The sequence below is a fragment of the Diaphorina citri genome, unplaced genomic scaffold, assembly GCF_000475195.1.
Source record: "Diaphorina citri unplaced genomic scaffold, Diaci psyllid genome assembly version 1.1 scaffold1770, whole genome shotgun sequence".
Classification (NCBI taxonomy): Eukaryota; Metazoa; Arthropoda; class Insecta; order Hemiptera; family Psyllidae; genus Diaphorina; species Diaphorina citri.
The window spans coordinates 44,274-63,432 of NW_007379196.1; the positions used below are offsets into that span (position 1 = coordinate 44,274).

Sequence of the window (19,159 nt, forward strand, 5' to 3'; positions counted from 1 at the left end):
CCGAGCCTATTTTTGCAGTCTGATTTCTGAAAGATTGAATTGAATGTTCATTTAGTCATTCAGTCATAATATAGTGTAAAAACCGAGAATATTGTGATGGCAATTGTAGTTTACTTGTAATTTGAAAACTTTTGAGCTTTTGACAAAGAAAAGCGAGATCGGCCATTCGTATAACTACCTTTCAGCATTAAGTGTAGTTCAGACTCAGACATGAAGCTTCATTCTTTCAGAAATCAAACTACAGGGAGACACCCCGTGCTACAGATGTGCCAGGATATGCATCTCCCCTGCTGAACTACAGTGACTAGGTTCTCCTTCTACTTCACATGGTATCGCCTCCACTATGACCTGAGTACTAGGGTTCTCCACCACAGTCACCAAATCCTTCTTCTCCTCCATTTTGATAATTGTCTCTGGGCCGGTCGAATTCTCCGAGTTGGAATCCATCATTTTCAGTATCGCCTCTGTGTTTTGCTCTGTGTTGGGGTCCATCATCTTGAGTATTGCCTCTGTGTTGATCACAGAGATGACGTTACCTCTGGAGTCGCTAAGATCACTAGAGTCTCGGCTATGACAGACGGAGGCGGCACCCCCGGGGTGGAGGGAAGGGGGGAAACGAATTTTCATCTGAAAAAATGGTTTCTTCAAACTATGTATATGACAAGGTAAACTTAGACCTTTGACAAAATGGAGTGTGTCTGAAAGCATGTGATGAGTTCCAATCCACTCGACCCCATTTACTAATGCTGGGTTTTCCCAACTCGGGATTGAGATGAAACGAAGATTTCCCTATACTTAATAGCCAGGTCAACCTCGGATTGAACTCAATCCTGAGACAATCCACGGTGGTAAAACTCGACCTGTCATCCAAAGGCTGAGAGTGGTACTTGACACGGAGCTTTTCCCGTTTCAAGGTTACATTCAGAACCTGACCAACCTGGCTATGGAGAACGATACCTATCACGAACTCAAGGGTGTCAAGTTCGGAAATCGAACCGTGGACAATGACCTTTACCAAGCCATGCACAACATCAAGATCAAGCCAGATCCCAACTGTTATCCGCCTGGGTTTGATCATGCCAACTACAGCGGCTACATAAACCGGAAGCCGAATGAGGGAACAGGCCCTGGACAGGATAGGGAGGGGGTTATTGATCTGGAGGCCATCATGAGGGAGCTCTCTGAGGAGAGAAGGGGCAAGAAGGGTAGGTGTACAACGATGTGTTGTCACTTGAGAGAAAGCCAGGAAAAATGGCTTATCTCATAAAGAACTTGGAACTATAGGTACCTACATTTATTTGCTCAAAGTTTCAACGATAAGTATCGAACGCTTGTCCGATTTTGATATTTCGAGACGCCTATTCGATAGATACCTATATAGGTACCTACCTACATAATTATAAAATATCTGCCAATTGTTAAATTAATATTTGTATCCCATTGGACCTTTTCGTTAAAGATCAAGTTGTTTATTTCATTCCCATCTTCTGCTTCAGGAAAACGGAAGAGGCGTAACGTAGCCAAGGAAGTCAAGGAACCTGTCGCCAACGCAACAATGTGTTGTCACTTGAGAGAAAGCCAGGAAAAATGGCTTATCTCATAAAGAACTTGGAACTATAGGTAGGTACCTACATTTATTTGCTCAAAGTTTCCACGATAAGTATCGAACGCTTGTCCGATTTTGATATTTCGAGACGCCTATTCGATAGATACCTATACATAGGTACCTACCTACATAATTATAAAATATCTGCCAATTGTTAAATTAATATTTGTATCCCATTGAACCTTTTCGTTAAAGACCAAGTTGTTTATTTCATTCCCATCTTCTGCTTCAGGAAAACGGAAGAGGCGTAACGTAGCCAAGGAAGTCAAGGAACCTGTCGCCAACAAAGAAGAGCAAACCAATCAGATTATCCGCGATATGATTGTAGACGACGAGTATAGGGAAAAGAAGGTGTTAGTTTCAATTTAGAATATGAGAGAACTTGTAAGCTTCAAGATAAAGAGCCTTCAAGTTTGCGTGATGAGTACCCGGAAGGGTAACCAACTGGGAAATCATGTGCTCTGTCTTTTCCTATTCTTTTTTTTATAAGGGGCATTCGCTTCAACAACTATGTGGTCCTATCAGCGGACTCCTTCTTTTTGAATTTGAACCAGTTTAAGTCTCTTCTTTCAAAATCCTTCAAACGAAAATGTCCTAACCAACCTTAAGAGAAGATGGTTTCACCATAGTAGGTGTATTTTCCTTTCGGAAAACTGACCACTAAAAAATTGACCTCTGCTCCATTCAGAAGCTGTGGTCAGTTTTACCAGTGGTCAGTTTCCCGAGAGGGAAGAAAGTAAAAAAATACACCCAAATCTAGTAATAGAAGGTAATCAAAACACTTCATGCCAGCCTAGTTAGTTTAGTTGGTAGTGCGTCTGCTTTGTAAGCGCTAGGCCGCGGGTTCGATTCCCGCCCGGGGCGGATTTTATCCTGATGGTATAATGTTTTCCCTAACCATATCTTACTAAATATCCGTTCTTTACCACTTTTCCCTAACCATATCTTACTAAATATCCGTTCTTTACCACTTTTCCCTAACCATATCTTACTAAATATCCGTTCTTTACCACTTTCCCTAACCATATCTTTCTAAATATCCGTTCTTTACCACTTTTCCCTAACCATATCTTACTAAATATCCGTTCTTTACCACTTTCCCTAACCATATCTTTCTAAATATCCGTTTTTTTACCATTTTTCCCTAACCATATCTTACTAATCTTACCACATTTCGTCTAAACCACTCCCCAACCCTAACCATCAGGGCCGTATCCTGGAGGAGGGGGGGGATGCTCCAAATTTTTAGAGTCCGCCCCATAGTAAAGGAGCAAAAGGGAAGCCCGAGGGGGGGAGCCCGCGCTCTCACGCCATAACCCCCCTCCCAAAATACGGCCTTGCTTACCATAACATACCCTATTCCTTAACCATATAAACCGAGGTCTCCTGAGGAATAACAGTTTCTATTGTTATCACTTACTGTCACTAGAGTAGAATATAGAAAGCGAACTAGTCAACCGAGTACAGAACAGCGTTATAGAAATGAAAGCTAAGGTACCTACATGCATAAAGGTAGGTATTATGGGGGGAGGATAGGTACCTACCTTTATGTTATGGAGGTGCACTGGTGCACCCCCAGCTTGTCACAATGTCAGAGTATAAGGAGTAAATTGATCAGGGCCGGGATAAGGGAGTTAGACCGTGTCATCAATATATCGTACAGTTTCTTGGGAGTAAATGTAAATGCAGTTTCTTTGTGTTATTATGTCACAACTTTGGTGCTCACTGCAGCATTGTAGGATTTTCATAAGTAAAACTAAAGGCGGCCGCTAAGGAAACCTTTAAACCAATCAGAAGGCGCCTTTCTTAATTTCCTCGTACAGTGTGACACTAATAAAACCAGTGTAGTACACTGGACACTAATAAAACCAGTGTAGTACACTGGTTTTATTAGTGTGGTATGAGTTTCATTAAATATGGAGGTAGGGGGTAGGTAGGTATTATTGGGTGGAAGGTATTGATTAACTTGCTATTAATAAAATTGATAAGATAAGATAACAATGAGAAATTCAAACAGTGTAGTACAGAGTACACCATTTGGCAACCCTGTACTCGGTGCCAATTTTTTGACTTTAATCAGAGTATAGGTACATGGTACATATTAGGTAATGTCAGACACTCAGAGGTAATGTCAGACACTCAGAGGTAATATCATACACTCAGAGGTAATGTCAGACACTCAGAGGTAATGTCAGACACATCACACATTAGTGCTATCCTGTTATCCTGACCATTTCATCCAGACATCTTGACATACACAGAACCCCTTCTAGTACGTACTGGTGCTATGCGATATAATATGTAAATATCCTAATGGGGACAATAGGGTTGAGTACATTCATAGGGTGTTCCTAAAGTAAGGTGGGGTCACCTAGAGAGAGAGAACACGCTTCAGACAAGGTATCGGGTTCAATTAAAACCGTTGACAAAATTATGTCTCTTCTCGCCCATCTGATGAGGGACATACTACGGGATGGGAAATATCCATTAGGCATGCTACGACACAGAGTGGTAGGAACTTTGTGGACACCCTGTAATGGTCAAGTCACCCAAGCTTTTGTGAAGTTTTGCATAATTTCTATTCTGCAGTCACCACTCATCAGATATAACCCTTATCTCTCTCTCTCTCTCCCTCACTCTCTCTCCCTCACTCTCTCTCTCTCTCATTCTCTCTCTCTCCCTCTCTCTCTAATTATCTCTCTCTCACACACACACTCTCTCTCACTCTCCCTCTCTCTCTTTCATTCTCTCTCACTCTCTCACTCTCTCTCTCTCTCTTTTTGTCCACTTATCTCTACTCAGATGGTATGAAAGTACGTAGAGAAATAGACAGACGGGGGAGGGAGAGAAAGAGAGAGATAGAGAGAGAGAAAGAAAGAGAGAGAGAAAGAAAGAGAGAGAGAGAGAAAGATAGAGAGAGAGAAAGAAAGAAAGAGAGAGAGAGAGAGGGAGATAATTTTCGAGTGAAATAACACACACATTATTCTCGTATTATCTTCACACCCTTTTCTCTCTCTCTCTCTCTCTCTCTCTCTCTCTAATGATCTTCCCATCCCACTCCTAGTTATGTTCTTTCTCTTTTCCTCCTCTTGTATAGAACCATAAATAGTTTTTTTTTTATCATCACAAAAAGGCAAAGGAGAGAGAAAGAGATAAATAGAGGCAGAGAGAGAGGCAGAGAGAGAGGGAGAGAGAGAGAGAGATAGATTAGGAGCCTAAAGGGTTTTTTTTATGTTTTGTTCTGGGGATGTAAAATGCCTTATGGTTTCTGGTGTTAAAAAAAAAAAAAAAAAAAAAAAAAAAAAAAAAAAAAAACATTCCTTAATGTGGGGATGATTTTTTCTTCTCTCTGCAGAGATTTAAGAGCTTAGGTATTTAATCTGCCATTTATTTACTAAATATCCGTTCTTTACCACTTTTCCCTAACCATATCTTACTAATCTTACCACTCCCCAACCCTAACCATTAGGGCCCAGGGCCGTATCCTGGAGGAGGGGGAGGGGGATGCTCCAAATTTTTAGAGTCCGCCCCATAGTAAAGGACCAAAAGGGAAGCCCGAGGGGGGAGGCCGCCCTCTCTGGCCATAACCCCCCTCCCTAAATACGGCCTTGCTTACCATAACATACCCCATTCTCCTTAACCTTATAAACCGAGGTCTCCTGAGGAATAACAGTTTCTATTGTTATCACTTACTGTCACTAGAATAGAATATAGAAAGCGAACTAGTCAACCGAGTACAGAATAGCGTTATAGAAATGAAAGCTAAGATACCTACATACATAAAGGTAGGTATAATGGGGGAGGATAGGTACCTACCTACCTATGTTATGGAGGTACACCCATAGCTTGTCACAATGTCAGAGTATAAGGAGTAAATTGATCAGGGCCGGGATAAGGGGGTTAGAACGTGTCATTAATATATCGTATCTACAGTTTCTTGGGAGTAAATGTAAATGCAGTTTCTTTGTGTTATTATGTCACAACTTTGGTGCTCACTGCAGCATTGTAGGATTTTCCCAATATCTCAATAATCCTAAAATCCAATGTTTACCTACCATGCTGGCACCGGTCGCTATGCGCATTTATATGCCATAGCTACTCATTTTCCTCATGTCACAACTTTGGTGCTCACTGCAGCATTGTAGGATTTTTCCAATATCTCAATAATCCTAAAATCCAATGTTTACCTACCATGCTGGCACCGGTCGCTATGCGCATTTATATTACATAGCTACTCATTTTCCTCACGAGGCTGAGTGGGCCCCGTAACGGCCAGTCACGGAATCAATCATTTGCATGATACAAATTTCTTGACCCCGCCGGGAATCGAACCCGGGTCTCCCGCGTGCAAGGCGAGCGCAGTGACCACTACGCCATGGGAGCTGACCTATTGGTCCTTATGGAAGACTTTAAATAGAGTAGGTAAGTGGTAGTTCGTATTCGTAATATTCGTATCCAAACGAGTCGGATCAAAAGAGAGAACAACAGAGATCTTATCGTCCTAAAACCGAAGGTAGAACTAAAGACCTAATAGCGTTATAGCGCTTACGAGCCAGGCAAATTTTATTCCATCTACTAATTTGACCAGAGGTACTAGTACCTACTGACAGGGTGACAGGTAAAATTTCATCATGTCAACTAGGTATATCAACTCCCTGATGGCTCAATCACAATTATTCATGAATTATTTATTTATTAATTTGATAACTATATGCATAGGTAATATTATGAAGTCCCATGGGTTTATATATTACAATATACCACCACCCTATCTCAAGCCCTGATATCACACTCCTCCCCCTCCGAATATTAATATTTACGTTGCCACAGAGTGCTAACATCAGGGGAGGATCACGAATACCAAACTTACCAAACTCGGGTCCCTGGGGCCCTAAAGTTCTATGCGAGCAGTCTAAATATGGATAGTTTGAGTTTGTGTCTTATGCAACCTCAGTTTTCAGGAAAATAAGACAAAAATAATAAAATCAATTCTAAATCAGTAACATAGTTGACAGGAAACAGTTTCTTTTTGTATACCTTCTAAAAAAATTTGGACCGATTGCAATACTTTCTCATTACCTTGTATAGGTTCCCTATACGTAAGGGTAATAGAAAGTAAAAATATTGCGAACCAGTTAGTGCTCCGCGGATCATAGATTGAAAACTACTTCTCTATCACCGTATCCTTTCTTCTATATATATTCGCTTTTTCCCTATATATTCCCTATTTACCGTCATCTTTGCCTCTTTCTCCTCTCTACGTCCTCTTTCTCCTCTCTCCCACCTCCTTTACCCTTTGTACGTTTTAATCCGAGAGAAGTCAGACCTTTCTTCAATCATATATTCGCTTTTTCCCTATATATTCCCTATTTACCGTCATCTTTGCCTCTTTCTCCTCTCTCCCACCTCCTTTACCCTGTGTACGTTTTAATCCGAGAGAAGTCAGAGCGGTGTTCCTTTGAAATCATTATCCGAGCTTTTTCCCAGAGAAAAGTTCGTTTTCCAAAGCTTTTTACCGTCCTCTTTGGCTATATAACTATATATTCCCTATTTACCGTCATCTTTGGCTATATATTCGCTTTTTACCGTCCTCTTTGGCTATATATTCCCTATTTACCGTCATCTTTGGCTATATATTCCCTATTTACCGTCATCTTTGGCTATATATTCCCTATTTACCGTCCTCTTTGCCTCTTTCTCCTCTCTACGTCCTCTTTCTCCTCTCTCCCACCTCCTTTACCCTTTGTACGTTTTAATCCGAGAGAAGTCAGAAAAATCAATTCTAAATCAGTAACATAGTTGACAGGAAACAGTTTCTTTTTGTATACCTACCTTCTAAAAAAATATTGCGAACCAGTTAGTGCTCCGCGGATAATAGATTGAAAACCACTTTTCTATCACTTTATCCTTTCTTCTATATATTCGCTTTTTATTCCCTATATATTCCCTATTTACCGTCATCTTTGCCTCTTTCTCCTCTCCACGTCCTCTTTCTCCTCTCTCCCACCTCCTTTACCCTTTGTACGTTTTAATCCGAGAGAAGTCAGAGCGGTGTTCCTTTGAAATCATTATCCGAGCTTTTTCCCAGAGAAAAGTTCGTTTTCCAAATGTAAATACGTTGCGACAAAACAAAGGTCATCTTGTGTGTAGGAAGCTAGGAAGGGGGATTGAATATCCTGCCTGGGGTTTTCTGTAATGTATGAGTGACCTTTGAAGTTTTAAATCGGTCGGAATTCAGGGGGCAGAAACTCGGAAAATTTATCTCAGTTTGGGTATTTTTTATTTATTCGCACGCTAAGCAACAAGGCCATGTGTGGGTTTGGGGATTTAAAATAGAGCTTTCACAACTTGGAACTTCCGACCCTGCCAGCTTGATGGTTAGCTAAAGGAGGGTAAAACGTCTACCTTGTAAACGCTAGGTCGCGGGTTCGATTCCCGTCCTGGTGGCCAGGGGTGGATTTTATCCTAAACAGATAAGGTTCGTTCGAGGAACTGTTGGGCTTTCTCCTATTCTTTCTTCCTTCTCTCTTCGCTTTCGGGACGATAACACCTTAGCAGTTACAGTTCCCTCTATGAGACCAGAAAAAACTAGGCAGCCTATAGGTAACTATATACAATAGGTACAAGTACCTACTTACCTACATTTCATATTCCATAGTCACAATTTAAATTGATACCTTGACATTAATCCGACATTCATAATCTCATACATAGATAGGTTTAATAATTAAGCCAAAGGGGGATTGAATATCCTGCCTGGGGTTTTCTGTAATGTATGAGTGACCTTTGAAGTTTTAAATCGGTCGGAATTCAGGGGGCAGAAACTCGGAAAATTTATCTCAGTTTGGGTATTTTTTATTTATTCGCACGCTAAGCAACAAGGCCATGTGTGGGTTTGGGGATTTAAAATAGAGCTTTCACAACTTGGAACTTCCGACCCTGCCAAAAGCTAGGAAGGGGGATTGAATATCCTGCCTGGGGTTTTCTGTAATGTATGAGTGACCTTTGGAGTTTTAACTCAGTCGGAATTCATGGGGCAGAAACTCGGAAAATCTATCTCAGTTTGGGGATTTTTATTTATTAGCACGCTAAGCAACAAGGCCATGTGTGGGTTTGAGGATTTAAAATAGAGCTTTCACAACTTGGAACTTCCGACCCTGCCAGCTTGATGGTTAGCTAGGAGGGTAAAGGTCGCTAGGTCGCGGGTTCGATTCCCGTCCTGGTGGCCAGGGGTGGATTTTATCCTAAACAGATAAGGTTCGTTCGAGGAACTGTTGGGCGAAAAAAAAAAAAACGAATAAGACCCACGATTGTCACTCATCCGGATACTAACCACGCGGAACGTAGCTTAACTTCGGTGATCTATCGGGCACTGGAATATTGAACGTGCTATTACCGCTGGCAAAACCAAACACTTTCTGATGGTGTGGGTGTGGGTGCATGTCAAACTTCTCACATCTAGGTCAAGGACGTTGTAGACAAGTAATCAGAGAGAGAGAGAGGAGCTTTCATTTTGCTCTATGGTACTTCCTCAAATTGAGGATTACTGAGGAAGCTATGAAGGCATACAATGAAGTTGAGCTTTCATTTTGCTCTATGGTACTTCCTCAAATTGAGGATTACTGAGGAAGCTATGAAGGCATACAATGAAGTTAGAAAGGATCTGGCCAATCGTTATTACCTTTTCTTGGACTCACTCAGACTGGGTGAGGTGTGAGGAGGCGGGTAGCTTGTGGCCGAATGAAGAATAAAACTCCTGTCATTAAAAACCTTGGCAGTTTATACAGTGACGTTATTTTTCGGGGTCCCACTCGGTTGATAACTAAAGGGGAGTGGGGAAAGGATCTGGCCAATCGTTATTACTTTTTCTTGGACTCACTCAGACTGGGTGAGGTGTGAGGAGGCGGGGGTAGCTTAATTGTGGCCGAATGAAGGGTAAAACTCCTGTCATTAAAAACCTTGGCAGTTTATACAGTGACGTTATTTTTCGGGGTCCCACTCGGTTGATAACTAAAGGGGAGAGTGGGTGCTCCAAATGATGACATTTGGGGGCCCCTAAATGTCCGAAGCCTCCACGCTGGGAGTGGTATTTACGCCGCGCCGGTGTTTTATAGGATAACAAACACTGCAGAATTCCAGATATTGTACACGAGGTTTTAGACACCTACTCTTCTGTTTGTGTGATGAAGCGATGTGTAGTGTCCACAGGATGTCAAATCGAAAACAAGCTTGCAACTAGTGGGTGCTCCAAATGATGACATTTGGGGGCCCCTAAATGTCCGAAGCCTCCACGCTGGGAGTGGTATTTACGCCGCGCCGGTATTTTAGAGGATAACAAACACTGCAGAATTCCAGATATTGTACTCGAGGTTTTAGACACCTACTCTTCTGTTTGTGTGATGAAGCGATGTGTAGTGTCCACAGGATGTCAAATCGAAAACAAGCTTGCAACTTTCACCCGATGGTTTTATTTCAAGTTTCTTGTAGCTGTTGCAAACTTTGCAAAACCTCAAACCAGTACGTTATATATGGGTGCATAATATTGTATTGACATCGCGCGATATTCAACATATTGGTCCATTCTATCAACAAGTCATCTAACACAACAGTGAAATGAAACTACTTACAAAATATGTCCGATGTCGTGAACAACCGATAATAATCACAAAGAACACAACCAGATTACTGAAAACCAAACAGATGAAAACAATAAAAAACCAAACAACGGAAAAACTCACAGAAAATAACACAAGACAAAACTAACAATCTGATAGAATGAAGGTAGAGAATGTCATGGGCATTAACACCACCCTTGATCAAACTTTATAAATTTATTTTATTAATTCTCAATTTTTGTCCAACTTGTATATGTATTTCTGTAAATAAAGATTTGATCGAATTGTGTAATAATAGAAAGTTAGTAGGAAAGATAAGAAAACAATTTAGACAATTCCAAAGAAATCAAAAACACAGAAGCAACCCAGAACATCTCTGAACCTGGAAAAGGTTTTGACATTTAACAAACCATCTGACTTGTGAACTAATAGACTCTCTATTGTTCTCTAATAGTCATGCTACAGACATGTAATGGACATGCTATTTGTAATCACAGTCATGCTATGGCGTGTTGTTGCACAGTCTATTGTTAATTAACTTTGCTACGAAATCAGTAATTAACCAATTTAAAAAGAGTTCCAAGGAAGAAAGTAACCATTGTACTTTATGGTCTAACGTGCTTTAGCTCTTTAAATATCTACCTGCAGTCAAGAGAGTTAACTGTTTGACCTTGTCATACAATTTACAATCCCGACTTTCTCATTAGAAATAGACAAACAGGTCAATTTCAATCTATGATCCGCGGAGCACTAACTTGGTTCGCAATATTTTTTTAGAAGGTAGGTATTCAAAAAGAAACTGTTTCCTGTCAACTATGTTATTGATTTCGAATTGATTTCATTATTTTTGTCCTATTTTCCTGAAAACTGAGGTTGCATAAGACACAAACTCAAACTATCCATTTAGACTGCTCGCATAGAACTTTAGGGCCCCAGGGACCCGAGTTTGGTGTTCGTGGTCCTCCCCTGAAGTTAAAAACCCCTGAAAATCCTCTGATGGAGGAAAAGGAGAAAAGGTATTTGCTCAGCATTTTCCACACTGGTCCGGTGGGTATTAGAAAAGGAAAGAAAATAGAAAGAGGAGAAGGAGAGAGAATAGGAAGGAGAGAAGGAGAGAGAAAATAGAAAGAGTACAGGGAGAGAGAGAGAGAGGAGGAGGAGGAGGAGGAAGAAGAAGAAGAAGAAGATAGGGCAAGAAAGAGAGGATGAAAGGAGGAAGAAGGACGAGAGGAGAAAAAGTAGGGAGAGAGAGAGAATAGAAAGAGAGAGAGAGAGAGAGAGAGAGAGAGAGAGAATGGAGAAAATAAGGATTTTAGTATCCTCAAAGGGCGAGCTCAAAAATAAATGTCATCAGTAGATTTATTTGGGGAAAAGGAACCTGGAAAAACTGCGAGTTCAGGTGGCGTGGCAAAGCTTTTGCCCTTTTGCAATAAGGGCAGCCGTTGTTCAGGGCTAGTCTGAGTAACTGAATAAAGACAAAATGAAAAGAAAAGAAAATGAGTTTTCATAGCAAATAGCGTCCTAATGACCCAAAAGACCCCAAAAAACACAACCCTGACCCAAAGTTGTGACTTTGGCGAAAAATGAAGAGCTCATCCCTAAAGGGAATTCAGCTGAAAATAGTCAAGGGAATAAAATCGCAAGCCAGACTTCAAACAAAATACCTCCGTAGTTACGTACAAAATGGACGCGGTACAAAAGGGATCAGGAAGAGACCATACCTACAGCTCTCTCTACGAAATCTCTTGAAAGAAAAAATGGCCGAATTATTCGTATCTACTTTCTGTAATTCTATGTCTAACATCTTTCAATGTGGGCCAAAATGAAGAATAACCGAATAAGTTGACCTTACCAAAAGTTCAAGTTCATTTAAAATCTTCCAATAAGAGAGTTCATCTTCTAATCTCACTATGACAATTATGGTCTGTACTTCTGTACACAGACTGACTGATATCGGGGGAGTAACCCTGATGTATTCTCAGATAATGAAAAAATAGTGTTTGATCAGTATTTTTCTGTGATAAATAAACATTTACAGAAGCTCTATTTTTTCCCCACCAATTTGTTTTTCAGGATGGATCATAATATGTCTGAAAATGACAAAATCATTGTACTTGTACTAGTGTTCTTCTATGTTGTGCATATTGCATATTTAGGCGGTCATACAAAATAAGGCGGTCATACAAAATAAGACGTTTGTCTTCTTCCTTCTTGACATCCTGAGTCTAAGGACAAAATCATTTTTTTTTATCCTGTGTCTCTGAGCCTAGTTGGCTTTTAGGCCAGCGCGTAGCCTTGTAAGCGCTAGGTCGCGGATTCGATTCCCGCCCGAGGCGGATTTTATCCCGAACGCGTAAATTTCATTCTCGGACGGCTGTCTTTCTCCTATCTTGTTTTCCTTCTCTCTTCAATTTCGGACCGATATAAGACCTCCTCAGCAGTTAGTTACAGCTTCCTTTGTCAAACCTATTTCTTTCTTCCTCTCTCCTCCCTCCTTGTGTCACTTACATCCCTTCTCTCTGTAATTATTTTCCTCTCTCTCTCTCTTTCTCTCTCCCTAAAAAAGCCTTTCAGCGAGAAAATAAGAACGAGCTCTTTTTTTCTGTTTTCAAAAATAATTATTTTTGTAAGGGTTGATTTTTTGAAGTTTTTTTTTATTATTGTACACTAGTTTTGTTTACATTTAAATAAAAATAATACACAGTCTATATAATACACATTGAACAATTTACACAAAAATTAATGTTATGACACCAAAATGATCATTTTAGAAGTTGGTTTATACATGGGCCATAACTCCATGCATGTTAATTTGAGACAAACTGGAAAGATCAAGCAGTAAAAAAAAAAAAAAAAAAAAAAAAAAAAAGGAAAAAATTCATATACGAGACCTTGTTTAGACTGCTGGGGTTAAAGAGGCTTTTTAGTTCTAATATTCGGGCAGGATCATAAAAAAGGTATATTCTATGATTTCTAAGTCTACTCTGTTAGTAACTATACATTAGGTATCTAGCTATTTTTTTTAGAAAATCTTACGTTTTATGATCGTAGTAGATATATACTTTCATACAATTTTATTTCGATTCCACATATTTACGAGTATGTGTTTTTGAGATGTTTCTACTTACGTTCTACCGATTTTATTCTAATCTTCTCTACTCTATTTTATTATATTCTATTCTAATCTAATCTACTCATATTCTATTCTACTCATATTCTATTCTATTCTACTCATATTTTATTCTATTCTATTTTATTCTACTCATATTCGATTCTATTCTACTCTACTCATATTCTATTCTATTTTATTCTAATCTACTCTACTCATATTCTATTCTGTTCTATTCTATTCTATTCTAACCTATTCTATTCTATTCTAACCTATTCTATTCTGTTCTACTCACCGGCATAGGGATGATGAGGTCGCCCATACGAGGGGGGGAGACGGGGCACAAATCTCCTGTTAGGTTCTCCACTTCCCTCCTCTCCCGTGTTGCTATGGTTACCGCCCAGACCCAGTAACATACGCCAGGTGGGCGTGGACTCGTCCCTGTATACACTGAGCCGCCACGCCAAACCGCTAACTGTCACTAGAATGATGCCCACGCCTGCAACAAAGGGTTAACACGGGGTTAGTTGTGGAACGGAAGGGTTGAAGGGGTTAAAAATAGGTTAAAGTAATATGAACGTACGGTCTGTCTAGGTGTATCTAAACATAGTCGACTGGCCGTCAATCGACGAGGTGAATCTATGTTGTCGAGGCAGTGTGGACAGTTCAGTGGAAATCGATCAATGTCGATCGACGGCCGAACGACTACTTATATGTGTGAACACACCTTCTAGTCTCAAAAATAAATAAATAAATAAAACTAAAGGCGGCCGCTAAGGAAACCTTTAAACCAATCAGAAGGCGCCTTTCTTAATTTTCTCGTATTGACACTAATAAAACCAGTGATGTAGTACACCATTTGGCAACCCTGTACTCGGAGCCAATTTTTTGACTTTAAACAGAGTATAGGTACATCGTACAAGGTACATATTAGGTAATGTCAGACACTAAGAGGTAATGTCAGACACTCAGAGGTAATGTCAGACACTCAGAGGTAATGTCAGACACTCAGAGGTAATGTCAGACACTCAGAGGTAATGTTAGACACTCAGAGGTAATGTCAGACACTCAGAGCTAATGTCAGACACATCACACATTAGTGCTATCCTGTTTATCCTGACCATTTCATTCAGACATCTTGACATACACAGAACCCCTTCTAGTACGTACTGGCGCTATGCGATATAATATGTAAATATCCTAATGGGGACAATAGGGTTGAGTACATTCATAGGGTGTTCCTAAAGTAAGGTGGGGTCACCGTTATGTATCACGTACCTATGTGGGAACTTTCATTATTTGGAAACGAAAAGAAAATGGTATGTGTGAAAAGAGGAAGGAGGAGGAGGAGGGGGTGATATGTACGATAGATAATGAGGGGGGAGGGGGTAGACATCTCTCTCTTTCTCAAGACATACACGTTATCTACACCTATAGGTACTGCATACAGGATACCTATACTATTTACGTAGATACTCTTACAAAATAGCAAAATACATTATTATTGAATTTTGAAATGGTATGGTACCTATGAGTTTTATTTCATAACGGGTTATGGGGTAATGGGGTACTTAGGTATTATTGGATGGAAGGTGTTGATAAAGTTGATAAGATAAGATAATAATGAGAAATTAAAATTCGAACGGAAAAGGCAAGGCCGCATACTCCTATCACAAGTATTATGGCATGTTGTCAAATGTACATACACACACAATGTTGTCAAACTTACCTATCATGAGGAGAGATACAGACACATGCTGTCGTACGCCGGTGTTCATAGTGCCTAGTATACAGCCAATCACAACACAGAGTACTCCTATCACAAGTATTATGGAGATGAACCACCGAATTGTCATTGATACGCCACAACATGTTTTCGGTTCCTCTTCTGGGGTGTAGCCTGAACCTCGCCGCGATAGTCGTGATCTGGGGAACAGAAGAAGACAAAAAATTGAGGTTAGAAACAAGTGGATAAAAATACCCATTCAAAAAAAAAGAATAAGTCACTCATCCGGATACTAACCACGCGGAACGTAGCTTAACTTCAGTGATCTATCGGGCATTGGAATATTGAACGTGCTATTGCCGCTGGCAAAACCAAACACTTTCTGATGGTGTGGGTGTGGGTGTGGGTGCATGTCAAACTTCTCACATCTAGGTCAAGGACGTTGTAGACAAGTAATCAGAGAGAGAGAGAGGAGCTTTCAGCGATAACACCTTAGCAGTTACAGTTCCCTCTATGAGACCAGAAAAAACTAGGCAGCCTAGGTAACTATATACAATAGGTACAAGTACCTACTTACCTACATTTGATATTCCATAGTCACAGTTTAAATTGATACCTTGACATTAATCCGACATTCATAATCTCATACATAGATAGGTTTAATAATTAAGCCAAGAGGATTAATCATGCTCAGTTATTTAATATACTGTATACAGTATACATCTACAGAAAACCGAAAATTTACAGGAGTAAGAAAAAAAATATAATTATATAATATTGGACGGCTTCGCGGACCACCTGAAACCTGCCCGCGGACCACCAGTTGGGAACCACTGGTATACAGGATACCTATACTTTTTATGTAGATACTCTTACAAAAAACATTAATATTGAATTTTGAAATGGTATGGTATGAGTTTCATTTCATAAGGGGTTATGGGGTACGTAGGTATTATTGGGTAGGAGGTGTTGTCAAATATACATACACACACAGTGTTGTCAAACTTACCTATCATGAGGAGAGATACAGACACATGCTGTCGTACGCCGGTGTTCATAGTGCCTAGTTAAAAGATAAGACAGGTAAGTGGGTAATTGAAGGATAATCAAATTAACTTATATCTGCTTATAAAGTTATAACTCGAGATTTAATATACATAGTTTTATGTAAAGGTGAGAACATTATAATAATAGAAAATATACTGGACACGAAATGCCAAGATGAATGTAGAGTGTTGGTCAGTAAAGCTGGCAGTATAAACAAGGTATATTCTATTCTATTCGAATTATTTCCCACATTCTCCTATGATCGATTCGACTTACCTTCTATTTTCATTGTTATTTTTCATTAGCACGGACGTAGGTGAATTTTTTCAGACGGATAGACATAGGTATAAACGGAGGAGGGAGGGGGGGGGGAATATATGGAGAAACATGTAAAATGGACATATTAAAGTTGAACAAGGGAGATTTTTCTCATTCGAAGAAAATAAATTAGTTCAGCCAGACATACCTACATGAACTCGTATGTCTGGCTCTACCTAGGTATTACCTACATACATACATTTTAGATATTTATATAATATTATGGTAGACATACATACATTTTACATATGTATTATGCTAGAATAGTTAGAACATATTGGGATACCATGATTAAAGACAAAGATTTATTTCAACTCCAGAGTGTTGGTCAGTAAAGCTGGCAGTATAAACAAGGTATATTCTATTATTCTATTCGAATTATTTCCCACATTCTCCTATGATCGATTCGACTTACCTTCAATTTTCATTGTTATTTTTCATTAGCACGGACGTAGGTGAATTTTTTCAGATGGATAGACCATAGACATAGGTAAACGGAGGAGGGAGGGGGGAATATGGAGAAACATGTAAAATGGACATTTTTAAGTTGAACAAGGGAGATTTTTCTCATTCGAAGAAAACAAATTAGTTCAGCCAGACATACATGAACTCGTATATGTCTGGCTATACCTAGGTATTACCTACATACATACATTTTACATATGTATTATGCTAGAATAGTTAGAACATATTGGGATACCATGATTAAAGACAAAGATTTATTTCAACTCCCTCCCCTCTCTTTCCTTCCATTTATACATACATATTTTTTGTCTCTTTTCTATCCTTCTCCTCTCTCCTTCTTCCTCGTCATCCAATTTCACCTCTCTCTTTCTCTCCTCCTTCTCTCGATTTACTTTTTCTCTCTCTCCCCTTCTCCCTTGCTCTCTCTCTCTACTTTCTCTCTCTCTCTTTTTCTCTCTCTCTCTCTCTTTCTCTTTCTCTCTCTCTCTCTCTCTCTCTCTCTCTCTCTCTCTCTCTGTCTCTCTCTTCTCTCTTTCCTTCCCTTTATACATACATATGTTTTGTCTCTTTTCTATCCTTCTCCTCTCTCCTTCTTCCTCGTCATCCAATTTCACCTCTCTCTTTCTCTCCTCCTCTCCATTTACTTTTTCTCTCTCTCTCTCTGTCTGTCTGTCTGTCTCTCTCTTTCTCTCTCTCTCTCTCTCTCTCTCTGTGTCTCTGTCTGTCTCTCTCTCTCTGTCTCTGTCTATCTCTCTCTCTCTGTCTGAATTTTCCCTATCTTTTCTCGTACTGTACGTTGTCTCGTGTCAAAATACAAACGAGAGAGACAGGGAAAGAGAGAGAGAGAGGGAGGGAGGGAGAGAGAGAAGGGCTATGTAAATGAAGGGAAACTGAAAAGAGTAGAGATAGAAAAAGAAATAGAGAATAAGAATAGAAAAGAGATAGATAATTAAAAAGGAAGAGAGGAAGGAGAGGGAACGAGAAGGGCTGTGTAAAAGAAGGGGAACTGAAAAGAGTAGAGATAGAAAAAGAAATAGAGAATAAGAATAGAAAAGAGATAGATAATTAAAAAGGAAGAGAGGAAGGAGAGGGAAGTAGAGAGAGAGGGAGAGAGAGAGAGAGAGTAAAATGGGAGTTAGGGGAAGGTTGGGGAAGGGACCCTGCCAGCTTGATGGTTAGCTAAAGGAGGGTAAAACGTCTACCTTGTAAACGCTAGGTCGCGGGTTCGATTCCCGTCCTGGTGGCCAGGGGGGGATTTTATCCTAAACAGATAAGGTTCGTTCGAGGAACTGTTGGGCTTTCTCCTATTCTTTCTTCCTTCTCTCTTCGCTTTCGGGACGATAACACCTTAGCAGTTACAGTTCCCTCTATGAGACCAGAAAAAACTAGGCAGCCTAGGTAACTGTACAATAGGTACAAGTACCTATACTTACCTACATTTGATATTCCATAGTCACAATTTAAATTGATACCTTGACATTAATCCGACATTCATAATCTCATACATAGATAGGTTTAATAATTAAGCCAAGAGGATTAATCATGCTTATAATAGATAAGACAGGTAAGTGGATAATTGAAGGATAATCAAATTAACTTATATCTGCTTATAAAGTTATAACTCGAGATTTAATAAACATAGTTTTATGTAAAGGTGAGAACCTATGTAGGTAATGGAAATAGGGATATATGTAGGTATCTATCTAATAAGATACCTAATCTAGATACATAGGTACTCTGGTATATCTACCTAGATAGGTATTAAGGTACGTGCTCACCATCTCTGTGCTTTGTTTTGGTCTTCTATCTACCTACAAACCTACATATGTATGTATAGGTACATTTACAAGTTTACATATCAGTAGATATGATGTTTTTACTACCTTTGTCCACAACTGACAATTCTCATGATTTTCAAATATTTACTCATATGAAAGAAGAAAAAATTAAAAAAATTACACCGCAAAAATTTTTCAGTTACGTTCGGTACTCTGGTATCTACCTAGATAGGTAGTAAGGTACGTGCTCACTATCTCTGTGCTTTGTTTTGGTCTTCTATCTACCTACATACTCGTATGTATAGGTACATTTACAAGTTTACATATCAGTAGATATGATGTTTTTACTATCTTTGTCCACAACTATGTACATCTTTGCTATCTATCTGTTTCACTAGGCGATTCGAGGTGGTACATCAGTTTCCATTGGCAACAGTGCATGACTAGCGATACGTCATTCCATAGTTAGGCGATATGTAGGTATTGTAGGTAGGT

General features: G+C 39.6%; 2 protein-coding genes across 2 annotated transcripts; one reads left to right on the forward strand and one right to left on the reverse strand.

Moving 5' to 3' along the window:
• The first annotated feature begins 651 nt into the window (after positions 1 to 651).
• LOC103517173 lies at positions 652 to 12,394 on the forward strand. The gene is made up of 4 exons (XM_017447357.1): positions 652 to 665; positions 874 to 1,205; positions 1,839 to 1,959; positions 12,295 to 12,394. The coding sequence occupies exons 1-4, from the start codon at positions 652 to 654 to the stop codon at positions 12,392 to 12,394; spliced, it is 567 nt and encodes a 188-aa protein (XP_017302846.1).
• Positions 12,395 to 13,617: 1,223 nt separating this feature from the next.
• Positions 13,618 to 16,405, reverse strand: LOC103517174. The gene is made up of 3 exons (XM_008482195.1): positions 16,380 to 16,405; positions 15,060 to 15,256; positions 13,618 to 13,829 (listed from the first exon to the last, which is right to left on the reverse strand). The coding sequence occupies exons 1-3, from the start codon at positions 16,403 to 16,405 to the stop codon at positions 13,618 to 13,620; spliced, it is 435 nt and encodes a 144-aa protein (XP_008480417.1).
• Between the last annotated feature and the right edge of the window lie 2,754 nt (positions 16,406 to 19,159).

Excerpts from the sequence above, each read along its gene's own strand:
- LOC103517173 (XM_017447357.1), top strand. Across the intron at positions 1,206-1,838 it reads GGAGAGAAGGGGCAAGAAGG|GAAAACGGAAGAGGCGTAAC; the intron begins GTAGGTGTACAA and ends CTTCTGCTTCAG. Across the intron at positions 1,960-12,294 it reads GAGTATAGGGAAAAGAAGGT|GATGGATCATAATATGTCTG; the intron begins GTTAGTTTCAAT and ends TTTGTTTTTCAG.
- LOC103517174 (XM_008482195.1), bottom strand. The coding sequence starts at position 16,405 with ATGAAAAATAACAATGAAAATAGAAG. Across the intron at positions 15,257-16,379 it reads AATAACAATGAAAATAGAAG|ATCACGACTATCGCGGCGAG; the intron begins GTAAGTCGAATC and ends TCTGTTCCCCAG. Across the intron at positions 13,830-15,059 it reads TGTATCTCTCCTCATGATAG|GCGTGGGCATCATTCTAGTG; the intron begins GTAAGTTTGACA and ends CCTTTGTTGCAG.